At 54.2% G+C, this 12,275-nt stretch overlaps 2 protein-coding genes across 2 annotated transcripts in view; one reads left to right on the plus strand and one right to left on the minus strand.

The window, feature by feature from the left end:
* Positions 1-5,995, minus strand: part of SCN8A (sodium voltage-gated channel alpha subunit 8) — a 67,370-nt gene extending 61,375 nt beyond the window's left edge. Inside the window, exon 1 of the mRNA XM_068212379.1 lies at positions 5,840-5,995. The gene's annotated coding sequence lies outside the window, so the exon portion shown is untranslated. The remainder of the gene's footprint in view (positions 1-5,839) is intronic.
* A 2,908-nt stretch (positions 5,996-8,903) lies between these two features.
* On the plus strand, positions 8,904-11,076 carry TMT1A (thiol methyltransferase 1A). The gene is made up of 2 exons (XM_068211792.1): positions 8,904-9,681; positions 10,300-11,076. The coding sequence occupies exons 1-2, from the start codon at positions 9,172-9,174 to the stop codon at positions 10,534-10,536; spliced, it is 747 nt and encodes a 248-aa protein (XP_068067893.1). The 5' UTR covers positions 8,904-9,171; the 3' UTR covers positions 10,537-11,076.
* The last annotated feature ends 1,199 nt before the right edge of the window (positions 11,077-12,275 follow it).

The following is a 12,275-nucleotide window of genomic DNA, read 5'->3' on the forward strand; positions in this document are numbered from 1 at the left end:
CCTGTAACAAGAGGAACGTTCTGAAAACTGTGGTTTTTTTTCCAATTTTATCCATGGAAAACTGCACTGGGAACAACACCACGCTGCCAAAATCAGCAGGGACAGACTCAGCATCCAGGTGAGTTGCAGAAGAGGGTGATTGGGTTAGGGATCCATGGATACCTGCACTGGGAATGACACTGCACTGCTGCTCCCAGCCACTGCCAGGGAGCCAGGAATTCATCCTGGGAGCTCGGATTTGGGTGCACACAACACAGACCATTGCTCAAACGCCAAAGATTTTCCACCAGAAACTGCTGCACTGAGGTGCCCAGTTGCTAAGAATTAATTATTTTTTCTAAATGTTCCCAGCAGTCCATTTACTGGTACATTATGAAATATTCCAATAAATTATTCAAGCTGATCATCAAAATAAATTAAAAAACACTTTTGAGGCAATTTCCTTGCTTTAATACACTTCCTCCTTTATTAATTACCACGAGTCAGCCATTCACAGTGTGTCTGTGAGGCAGAGAGACCTTCTGTGTGAATTTTTATATAACCCACATGGACACACGTGCCTCTTGATTCCAACGTGAGGATAGAGGCAGGAAGGAAAACATGGTGTAGATGAACAAGGAAAGCTCTCATGGCACATGTGATGCTACAAAGTGGAAGAAAAAGGAGGTATTTCCACTCCCAAGCAGCATTTATTGCTTGGTGCTCGGTGTTTCCCCACCCTTTGTAAAACCTTGTGGAAGTTCTTGTTGAGCTTGGCTCAACAAGAGAGGTCAAGGCAGACTTAGGACAGGGCAGGGAAGTGCTCATGGTCTTGAAATGGCCATGGAAGGCCTGAACTTGGACACACACACCTCTAAAGGTAAAAAAAAATGAACAGAAATGCACAGAGGAAAGAGAAAAATGAACAGAAATGCACAGAGGAAAGAGAAAATGAACAGAAATGCACAGAGGAAAGAAAAAATGAATAGAAATGCACAGAGGACAGAGAAAATGAACAGAAATGCACAGAGGAAAGAGAAAATGAACAGAAATGCACAGAGGAAAGAGAAAATGAACAGAAATGCACAGAGGAAAGAGAAAATGAACAGAAATGCACAGAGGAAAGAGAAAATGAACAGAAATGCACAGAGGACAGAGAAAATGAACAGAAATGCACAGAGGAAAGAAAAAATGAATAGAAATGCACAGAGGACAGAGAAAATGAACAGAAATGCACAGAGGAAAGAGAAAATGAACAGAAATGCACAGAGGAAAGAGAAGAAGCAACCAACAGCAAAAGAGGAATATTAGACTCATGGAATGGTCGAATGGTTTGGGTTTGAAGGGACCTTAAAGCTCACTCTGTTCCACCTCCTGCCATGGGCAGGGGCACCTTCTACCACCCCAGGTTGCTCCAAGCCCTGTCCAACCTGGCCTTGAAGACTTGGCCACACAGGAAACATTATTAATTAACAACACTTTAATGAAGACCGACTAAAGACAGATTCCTGCAGGGTCCTCACTCCCCCCCAGTAGCTGTGTGGCTTCAGTAACATCCCTCAGTAAGTTACAAGAACTAGTTAATCCCAGTTAATTCATTAATCCCCACTTCCCTATCCTGTCCTTACTCAAGGCCGACTTGTGTTTATCTCCCAGCCCACACAGAACTTGGAGGTTCACAAATTAAACAACCTGAAGTGCTTCAACTTCCCCCCTTTTAAATTCAAACTTCTGAACAAAGAACTGTTCAAAATAGCTTTTGTGCAAGAGTTCAGCCACTAACCCAAATTGAATTCCTTGTTCAGTTCATTCAGCCCATCCATGACCCATAAAACAGGAGTCAGGGAATGGTTATTTTACACTGTAATTTTGGGGGAATTAATTTCTCGTTGTGGAGCACTCAGATGGTTTGAGTACAAAGGGGACAAATATGAAGGGGGGGAGAATAAACAACCCCCTTCTAGTGCTCTGTTGAACAGTTCTGACGCGTGGAACACAACCCAGCTTTCCCTGTGGAGTGACACTTTTCCTCCCTCCTCATCACCCCCTGAATATCTGATCAGACAAACATCTCCCTTCACTAATGTCAGTTATTCCTGGTTGTCCTGACATCACCATCCTGCCACCGATTTCACTCAAGAGACCAGAAAAAGTTCCTCTCCCGCTGGGAACACCACGGGAATGGCCACATTTGCCATCCAACCTCCTGTTTCCAGGGCATTTTCCCACCGGGGTGACAGAGATCTCACACTGAGGAGCAGCTGAGGAGGCTCAGCCTGGAGAAAATCCCCCTGAGCCTCCCTTTCTCACTCCCCACAACTCACTGCTCCCTTCTCCAGCAATGAAGGGTTTATTTCCACAACTTTAACACACTATAACTATTCCTGGAACTTTAACACCTGGACAAATCAGCAGTGTTATGCAGTATTCAGCAAACATTCCTCCCCAAATCACCTCAGCAGAGTTCATGATAAACTCCTCACACTTTCTGGCTGGGGAGGAAGGACAAGAAGCATGGAGTGGGACTTTCAGAGGGCAGCAAGATCTCTGAATTTTGCAATGGCTGTGTTCAGGAAGGAGCACAGCCTTTGGCTGCTCTTTCTCCTCAGAATCTCCCATTTTCTGGAGTGCTCCATCAGGCAGGAATAACATTTACAGGACGAGGCTGAGGGAAGGGAAGGCAGAAGTTGCTCTAAATTTGGAACAGCATTTCAAGACAGGATCCCAGAATCCCTGAGGCTGGAAAAGCCCTCCAAGTTCATCGAGTCCATCCTGTGACCGATCCCCACCTTGTCACCCTGCCCAGAGCACTCAGTGCCATGTCCACTCATTCTCTGGACACCTCCAGGGATGGGGACTCCACCAATCTCTGGACAGCCCCTTCCAGTGCCTGACCACTCTTTCTGTGAAGAAACCCCTCCCGAAAAGGAGAGAGTTTTGCCTAAGCCAGAAGAACATGTGAAGTGTTAAAAGCCAGGCTGGAACCTGAGCTAATGTCAGGGAGGTTTTGTAATACACTCCTGCAGCAGGAAGGCACTTCTTCCCTACTTGTATTCTCCACCTCGGCACAGAAATAGGATAATGAGGCACAGGAGGGGCAGTCCAAGCATTCCTGAACCCCACCAGACTCCAGCCAACGTCCCACAAGGACCAGCTCTCCACCGCACCATCACCAACACCAGCCATCACACGCCTTTCCTCCCTGTGGCTCCTGAAACTACTCCCCTTGTGCTTGTTCCCAACTCATTTTGTTGTTTCACTGCCCCTGCTCTAAAGCCAGCCCATTGCTCTGAACTCAACAATAAATTATTGATCCCAGTGTATCTGTCGATGTCAATGGAGGCGCAGCCGCCCGGGGGAAGGCGATCGATGCCGAAGGGCCACCATGTGACAGCAGGAGCCCATGGGGCCACACGGCCTCGGGGCCAGCACTCAGCCGCTGAAAAACAGCAACTCTCCATCGAGATGGAAACCCAGACCAGGTCATTTACATGGAAAACACACTCGGGCAGCCCCACCACCAAGCACAGCCACGGCACCAGACGGGAGGAAGAGGCTACTGCGATTTGTGTTTGGAAGCTACTTCATTTCCATTCAGTGCTGACTTTGTTTCTGCTTTATTTAACAGAATGAAGGCGCAGCCATGCTCCATTTCCTGAGGCACGTGATCGCTCGCCCTCCTGCCTGCTGGAAACCTCCTCCCACCAAAGAGCCACAGGATTATACTTGTTCCACTGAGCAGTACAGTATCGATACCATGATCTACGTCTAAGCCATCCATACAAGCTTATATAACTGATTAAATTATCTGTGATGGCTCCAGGTCCTCCACCCTGGGTGAACAACGCTGCAGAAGCACCCAAACACCTTAAAATGATCAAAGAAACCTTCGGTCACGTCGTTAGTTTTACATAAAACACCGAAGTGGAGGACAGGGACTTTCTAAACACACAAAGGGTGGAAAACCCCAGCACTGGAGCTCCGGGGGGCCTTAGGACAGAACCAGCAGGGAAAGGTCCCAGCGGAGGGCAGGGGCTTGTTACTCCTAAAGGCACCAACGCCCCAAGCCTAGGGCTGTGCAGAGATCCTCAACAGCTTCACCAACTTTATGTGCTGCCCCTCAAGAGATCGGGAGGGCGGTGACGGCTCCGAGGGGACAGTAACGGGCACGGGGAGTGTCCCCTGGGCCCCTCCAGCCTCGCCCACACCTTCAGCCCCCGGCCACCCGCTGGAGGAACCGAGCCCAGAGCTTCCCAGAACCTCCATCACCGACACAGGACAACAGGAGCATTTCCAGGCCCCATTCCTCCAAAGCAGGACTGCTCGGGAAAACCGCCACGGTCACGCTTTCCTCCCTTTCCCCTCTAAAGGAGGGGGACGGGGACCCCGCGCCCCCCACCCCCCTCCACCCCGTTCCTCACAATTAAAGCTTCCCGGTGTGAAAAGAGGACGTCCCGGTCACGGCTCCCGGTGCGGGTGGAATGCTGCAGTGTGCCAGGGCCGGGTTAGCCGTCCACACACGGCACAAGCACGACCGGAGCCGCGAAACCCGCCCCACCTGCGCGGCCCCTCGGGGGGCTCCCGCCGGCCGCTGCGACACGGCACGGAGGGGACAAGGATGATCCTCCCACACCTGGGATCACCCTCCAGAATTCAGCCCAGGGCCCCAGGGTGCGGATCCAGCTGCTGCCCCTTGCACACACTCCCCTTGCCAGACTTTCCGACTTCACCCCGGATCATCCGCAGCCGCTGCCGTGGAGCATCTCCCGGCGTCCCCACCCCCACATCAGCTGGGCATCAGTTTGCACCAGAACGCAGGGGGAGGGGAGGAAGACACCCAGATTTTTTAATAGAAAAACCTCGTGAATGTGCAATTCCCTCCCAGCAGGAAGGGAAAAAATAATAGAAACCAAATCTGCCCTCACCATCCCCCCCAAAATCTGTGGCGGAAGGAAAGAGGGAAGGAAGAGGCACAACCACGATGCTGACCCAACACCTGGGTCAGCTGGAACACCAAGGCTGCCCCAAGCATCCCCCTGCCCGCCTCCCCCCCACTCCAAAAAAACCCCTGCCCTCCAAAATCCCCCCTCCCCGGGCCGGGCTGCTCTGCCTGCCGGGCGGTGGGAGCAGGGGGTGGTGGAGGGACAGAGCAGCGCTGCAGCGAGGGCCGCGGGGGAAGGGACACCGAGGAGAACTCGGGCTCTCCCTTCCTACAGCGCACAGAGCACGGCCCCGAGTTTGGGGGGGTGGGAAGAGGGTCCCGGGGGCCCCCCAGGCTGGGGGGTGGAGGGGGGATGGAGGCACGGGTGCAGGGAGGGATGCAGGAACGGACGGGAGGATGGAAGGACGGGGCCCAGACGGGGCTCCAGGTCGAGGGTGGGCGCAGGGGGCGGTTGCCCCTTGCCGGAGCCAGCCCGCCGGCCGGGGCCCGGCACCGTCCCCCCCACTCCCCGCAGGGCCGGGGGCCTCGGGCTGCAGCGGACGGACCCTCCGCGGCCGGGGCAGCGGCTGCCGGAGCCCGGCGGGCAGCGCCGAGTGGGCACAGAACCGGGCCCCCGACCCCCTTTCCCTGGCTGCGGGGTGCCCGGGCATCCACCGAGGGGATGGCTGAGAAGGGGCAAGGCTCCGGGACCCTCCTCACGCGGCGGATTTGGGGCCGGGGGCTCCGCGGGCCGTCCCCCCCACAACCCTGCTCCGGTGTCCCCGGGGCTCTCCGGGCCGCGCTCTGCGGCAGAGCCCCCGGGGGAGGCGTGCCAAGGGCTACGGTGGGGTGGGGAGGGCGGGGGGATGCATCGAGCGGGACGGTAAGCGAGGGGAGCCGCGGCTGGAGCCCGCGGGGGTCTCGGGGGCTGCGACTCACCGTGTCGGGCGGGCTCAGCGCGGCCCCGGCGCGGCGCTGCCGGACTGCGGCGCGGGGGGAGCTGCGGGAGGGACTGCGGGTGTCGCCATCTTGGTGCGCTCCCGGCGCTCCCCCCGCCCGGCCGGCCCGGCCCCCGCCCGCCCCGCGCGCGCCGCCGGGGGGCGCTCCCGAGGCGCCGAGAGCGGCGCGGCGGGAGCGGGGAAGCCCCGGGCCCGGCCCGTCGTCATCGTCAGCGCCCGCGTGTCCATCGTCACCGCCGTCATCGCCATCATCATCATCATCATCATCCCTGTGTCCATCATCATCGCCATCATCATCATCATCATCCCGGTGTCCATCATCATCGCCATCATCATCATCATCATCATCATCATCATCATCATCCCTGTGTCCATCATCATCATCCCTGTGTCCATCATCATCGTCATCATCCCTGTGTCCATCATCATCATCATCCCTGTGTCCATCATCATCATCATCCCTGTGTCCATCATCATCGCCATCATCATCATCATCATCATCATCATCATCCCTGTGTCCATCATCATCATCATCCCTGTGTCCATCATCATCATCATACCTGTGTCCATCATCATCATCATCATCATCATCATCCTGGTGTCCATCATCATCGCCATCATCATCATCATCATCATCATCATCATCCCTGTGTCCATCATCATCGTCATCATCCCGGTGTCCATCATCATCATCATCATCATCATCATCATCATCATCCCGGTGTCCATCATCATCGCCATCATCATCATCATCATCATCATCATCATCATCATCCCTGTGTCCATCATCATCATCATCATCATCATCATCATCCCTGTGTCCATCATCATCATCCCTGTGTCCATCATCATCATCATCCCTGTGTCCATCATCATCATCATCCCGGTGTCCATCATCATCGCCATCATCATCATCATCATCATCATCATCATCATCATCCCTGTGTCCATCATCATCATCATCCCTGTGTCCATCATCATCGTCATCATCATCATCATCCCTGTGTCCATCATCATCATCATCCCTGTGTCCATCATCATCGTCATCATCATCATCATCATCATCATCATCATCATCCCTGTGTCCATCATCATCATCATCCCTGTGTCCATCATCATCGTCATCATCATCATCATCATCATCATCATCCCTGTGTCCATCATCATCATCATCCCTGTGTCCATCATCATCATCATCCCTGTGTCCATCATCATCATCATCATCATCATCATCCCGGTGTCCATCATCATCGTCATCATCATCATCATCATCATCATCCCTGTGTCCATCATCATCATCATCCCTGTGTCCATCATCATCATCATCATCCCTGTGTCCATCATCACCATCATCATCATCATCATCATCATCATCATCATCCCTGTGTCCATCATCATCATCATCATCATCATCATCATCATCCCTGTGTCCATCATCATCGTCATCATCATCATCATCATCATCATCATCATCCCTGTGTCCATCATCATCATCATCCCTGTGTCCATCATCACCATCATCATCATCATCATCATCATCATCCCTGTGTCCATCATCATCATCATCCCTGTGTCCATCACCATCATCATCCGTGTCCATCACCATCCCTGTGTCCACCACCATCATCCCTGTGTCCTTTATCATCATCATCATCCCTGTGCCCATCATCATCATGATCCCTGTGTCCATCACCATCATCATCCGTGTCCATCACCATCCCTGTGTCCACCACCATCATCATCATCATCCCTGTGTCCTTTATCATCATCATCCCTGTGTCCTTTATCATCATCATCATCCCTGTGCCCATCATCATCACCATCCCTGTGTCCACCACCATCATCATCATCATCCCTGTGTCCTTTATCATCATCATCCCTGTGTCCTTTATCATCATCATCATCCCTGTGCCCATCATCATCATCATCCCTGTGTCCATCACCATCATCATCTGTGTCCATCGCCATCCCTGTGTCCACCACCATCATCCCTGTGTCCTTTATCATCATCATCATCCCTGTGCCCATCATCATCATCCCTGTGTCCATCACCATCATCATCCGTGTCCATCACCATCCCTGTGTCCACCACCATCATCATCATCATCCCTGTGTCCATCATCATCATCATCCGTGTCCATCACCATCCTGTGTCCACCACCATCATCATCGTCATCCCCGTGTCCGTCACTGCCTGTATTTTGTGCAGCACGCAGGAATTAAAGGTTGGATTCCATCTTGGAGGTCTTCTCCACAAACCATTCTGTGATTCCCACTGTTCAATCTCCTTGTAGCTGCCACGAGGTGGAGGCGTGAAGATACAGCAGAGATCATTAACGAAGCACCTAATTACTCCTGGGTTTAATTTGCATTATTGCCACCAGAGGGAGGCGCAGACACACCGGTGGCTTTCCCGGGAAAGCAAAACTCCAAGGCAGCCCCAGCAGAACTGTTCCAAGGTTATTCGGGACCACTCATCATTAGGGACCGCTCATCCCAAGGTAATTAGGGACCTTGGATCCTCCTGCCACCTGGAGCAGAGCTGTCACCTGCCAATGGCTGATCCACGCTGCCACCAAATCCTTTGGGAAATCGTTGACTGCAAAGCTGACAAATTCTTCCAGAATGTGTTCGTGGAGTGGTCAGTGTTGATTCGACCCAAATAAAAACCCAAACTCCACATGCTGCGTGCAGAACTAATTAATTCATTAATTGTTTTATCTTCCCATCAGCCTGGAAGATCACTGGGAGCTCGTTCTCACCCACCAGAAGATTTAAGGTGTCCTCGAACTGCAAACACTTAAAACTGCTGTTCAGAGAGAGCACAGAGCTGCCGAGCAAACCCAGCAGCTCCCAGGGGCTGGAAAATCGACTCCCTGACAGCTCCTCGAACTGAAACCTTAACCGAAGCCCTGATGAAATTCCTGCAGAGATCCAGAGCTCGGCCGAGCTTCCGAGGGCAGCACAGGCTGCTTTAAGAGACGTGACTGCACCCGGTACTGAAGGAGGGCACTTGCAGAACTTTGCCTGGGGTTACGCACCGAGTTGTGCTGCCCAGCCTGTCCCGGCCTGGGAACAAACTGGCAGCTCCTCCCCCGGGCTCTGGTCACTGCTTGGCTGCACCTGCACTGTTCAGTCCTTGCCTGTGACCGGACTGAGAAATCAGCTGGAGAAAAGCGTCCACCAGAGCAACCCAAGCAGCTGAATGAATGTACTCGGCGAGGACGCGAATGCAGCTCTGACTGGGCTCCCGAGCTCTGCCACACAGGAGAAGCAGTTCTGCTCTGCACGGATCCTCTGCCCACGCTGAAAATGCCAGAGGCTGCTGCCAGCGTCCTCCTGCTCCGTGCTGGCCTGGCACTGCTAGCCTGGCCCGTCTACCTGCTGTCCTTCCTGGGCATCTGGGAGCCCTTCTGCAGGAAGGTCTTTTTTCCTTTCTTCTTAGAAAAGATTTCTGGAGTTCACGACAAGAAATCAAAGAAGCACAAGCAGGAGCTGTTCCGCAATCTGCCCGACTTCAGGGGCCCCTCCGGGGAGCTGCGGCTGCTGGAGATCGGCACCGGCAGCGGCTCCAACTTCCAGTTCTACCCACCGGGCTGCAAAGTCACTTGCACCGACATCAACCCCAACTTCCAGGAGGGCCTCTCCAGAAACATGAAGAAGAACCAGCACCTCCACTACGAGCAGTTCCTGGTGGCCGCGGGAGAGGACCTGCGGCAGGTGCCCAGCGGCTCGGTGGACGCCGTGGTCTGCACCCTGGTGCTGTGCTCCGTGCACAGCGTCAGCAGCACCCTGAGGGAAGTGCTCCGGGTGCTCCGGCCGGTGAGTACCTGCAAAAAAACCTGGTAGTACCTCTAACATCTGCTCTAGAGGTGCCAGGTGCAAGGAAAGGGGAAAAAACAAAAAAAAAAACTCAAAAAACACAAAAAACCCACAAAAAAACCCCTAAAACAAAAGAGTACAAACAAAGAAGTGAAAAAGAGTAGGTTTGAGCTTAAAATGCAGACCAAAAATAAAAAAAAAAAACAAGTGAAAAAGAGTTGGTTTGAGGTTAAAACCCAGACCAAAAATAAAAGCAAAGTGGAAAAGAGTTGGTTTGAGCTTAAAACAGACTTTCAACCTTTAAAAGTGGCATTTTCATAGTACCATGGAATGGTTTGGAGGGCCTTTAAAGATCATTTAATTCCAAAAAACCAGTCATGTTAGTAACCAACTGAAACAAAACCACAACAAACTATTGCTGGAATAAAAGAGGGATCAAATAAGTCAGTCCTCTGTGCTTTTTGAATGGGCATTTTGAATCTCTGGACGTTTCCTTCTTTCTTTAATCCCAGCTACCAGGGGGAAGGGGAAAAGGAAAGGGGAAAGGGAAGGGAGGGGGAAGTGGGAGCCACTCGGCGTGACCCCCACGCCCGCTGCAAGAACACTCTGTGTTCCCAGGGAGGAGCTTTCTATTTCTTGGAGCACGTGGCCGCCGAGCATTCCAGCTGGACTTATTTTTGGCAGCAAGTCTGTTTCCCGACTTGGAAACTCGTCTTTGCTGGATGCTGCCTCACGAGAGAGCTGTGGAAGAATCTGGAAGAGGCAAAGTTCTCCGAGCTGAAGATACAGCACATCAGCGTGGCGATGCCCTGGATGCCCATCGAGCCGCACATCGTGGGGTACGGGGTGAAGTAACCCCCGTCCTGCCAAAATTTTTTGTCCCGCCAGAATTCCTCATGGTGACCCACGCACCCTGCACGGCACAGGCTCCTCCACGCGTGCCCATCTCAGTAACACAGCGAAGGACTTGAACCAGAAACCAAATTGTCGGGTGAGGAGGGAGGGTCGATTTCCCGAGTGTCTCCGAATCACACGATCAACAAAGTTGGAAAAGCCCTTTTGGACCAGAGTCCAACAGGTAACGCAGCACCGGCACCGTGTTCACCACTAAACCACGTCCCCAAGTGCCACGTCCACATGGTTTTTGAACACTTCCAGGGATGGTCACTCCACCACTGCCCTGGGCAGCCCGTGGCAGGGCCTGACAGCCCTTTCCCTGAAGAAATCTTTGTTTTATCCAATTAAACTTCCCCTGGTATACCTTGAGGCTGTTTCCTTCCTGAAGCCCTGGCAATGCTGACCCTGCCTTGGTAGAACCCAGTGCAGCCAGGGAGGATCCCAGGACAACAAAAACCAGCCCGGGAAGCAGAAAATAAATGTATTAACGGAAGGGGACTGCTGTCTGTGCCTGGCTCACTCTGGAACGGGGATCCTTCAGGGGCTCCCCCGCTGGCACGCCGCTGGGGCTCCGCCGCACCTGCTGCCCCCTCCCCACGCTCCCTCACGGCTGCTCCACCCGATGGAACCTGAACCCCCAAACCTGACCCTTGGCCCAGGTGAGGGTGGGACCCCTGAACCTGGCCCAGGTGAGGGTGGGACCCCTGAACCTTGGCCCAGGTGAGGGTGGGACCCCTGACCCTTAGCCCAGGTGAGGGTGGGACCCCTGAACCTTGGCCCAGGTGAGGGTGGGACCCCTGACCCTTAGCCCAGATGAGGGTGGGACCCTTGACCCTTAGCCCAGGTGAGGGTGGGATCCCTGACCCTTGGCCCAGGAAAGGGTGGGACCCCTGAACCTTGGCCCAGGTGAGGGTGGGACACCTGAACCTGGCCCAGCTGAGGGTGGGACCCCTGAACCTTGGCCCAGGTGAGGGTGGGACCCCTGAACCTTGGCCCAGGTGAGGGTGGGACCCCTGACCCTTAGCCCAGGTGAGGGTGGGACCCCTGAACCTTGGCCCAGGTGAGGGTGGGACCCCTGACCCTTAGCCCAGATGAGGGTGGGACCCTTGACCCTTAGCCCAGGTGAGGGTGGGACCCCTGAACCTTGGCCCAGGTGAGGTGGGACCCCTGAACCTTGGCCCAGGTGAGGGTGGGACCCCTGAACCTTGGCCCAGGTGAGGGTGGGACCCCTGAACCTTGGCCCAGGAAAGGGTGGGACCCCTGAACCTTGGCCCAGGTGAGGGTGAGACCCCTGAACCTGGCCCAGGTGAGGGTGGGACCCCTGACCCTGGCCCAGGTGAGGGTGGGACCCCTGAACCTGGCCCAGGTGAGGGTGAGACCCCTGACCCTTGGCCCAGGTGAGGGTGGGACCCCTGACCCTGGCCCAGCTGAGGGTGAGACCCCTGACCCTTGGCCCAGGAAAGGGTGGGACCCCTGAACCTGGCCCAGGTGAGGGTGAGACCCCTGAACCTGGCCCAGGTGAGGGTGGGACCCCTGACCCTGGCCCAGGTGAGGGTGGGACCCCTGAACCTGGCCCAGGTGAGGGTGGGACCCCTGACCCTTGGCCCAGGTGAAGGTGAGCCCCCTGACCCTCTGCCCAGGTTAGGGTAAGCCCCCTGACCCTTTGTTTAGGCAAAGTTGAGCATCCCCGACCCTTT

This window comes from Anomalospiza imberbis, chromosome 22 (assembly GCF_031753505.1).
Source record: "Anomalospiza imberbis isolate Cuckoo-Finch-1a 21T00152 chromosome 22, ASM3175350v1, whole genome shotgun sequence".
Classification (NCBI taxonomy): domain Eukaryota; kingdom Metazoa; phylum Chordata; class Aves; order Passeriformes; family Viduidae; genus Anomalospiza; species Anomalospiza imberbis.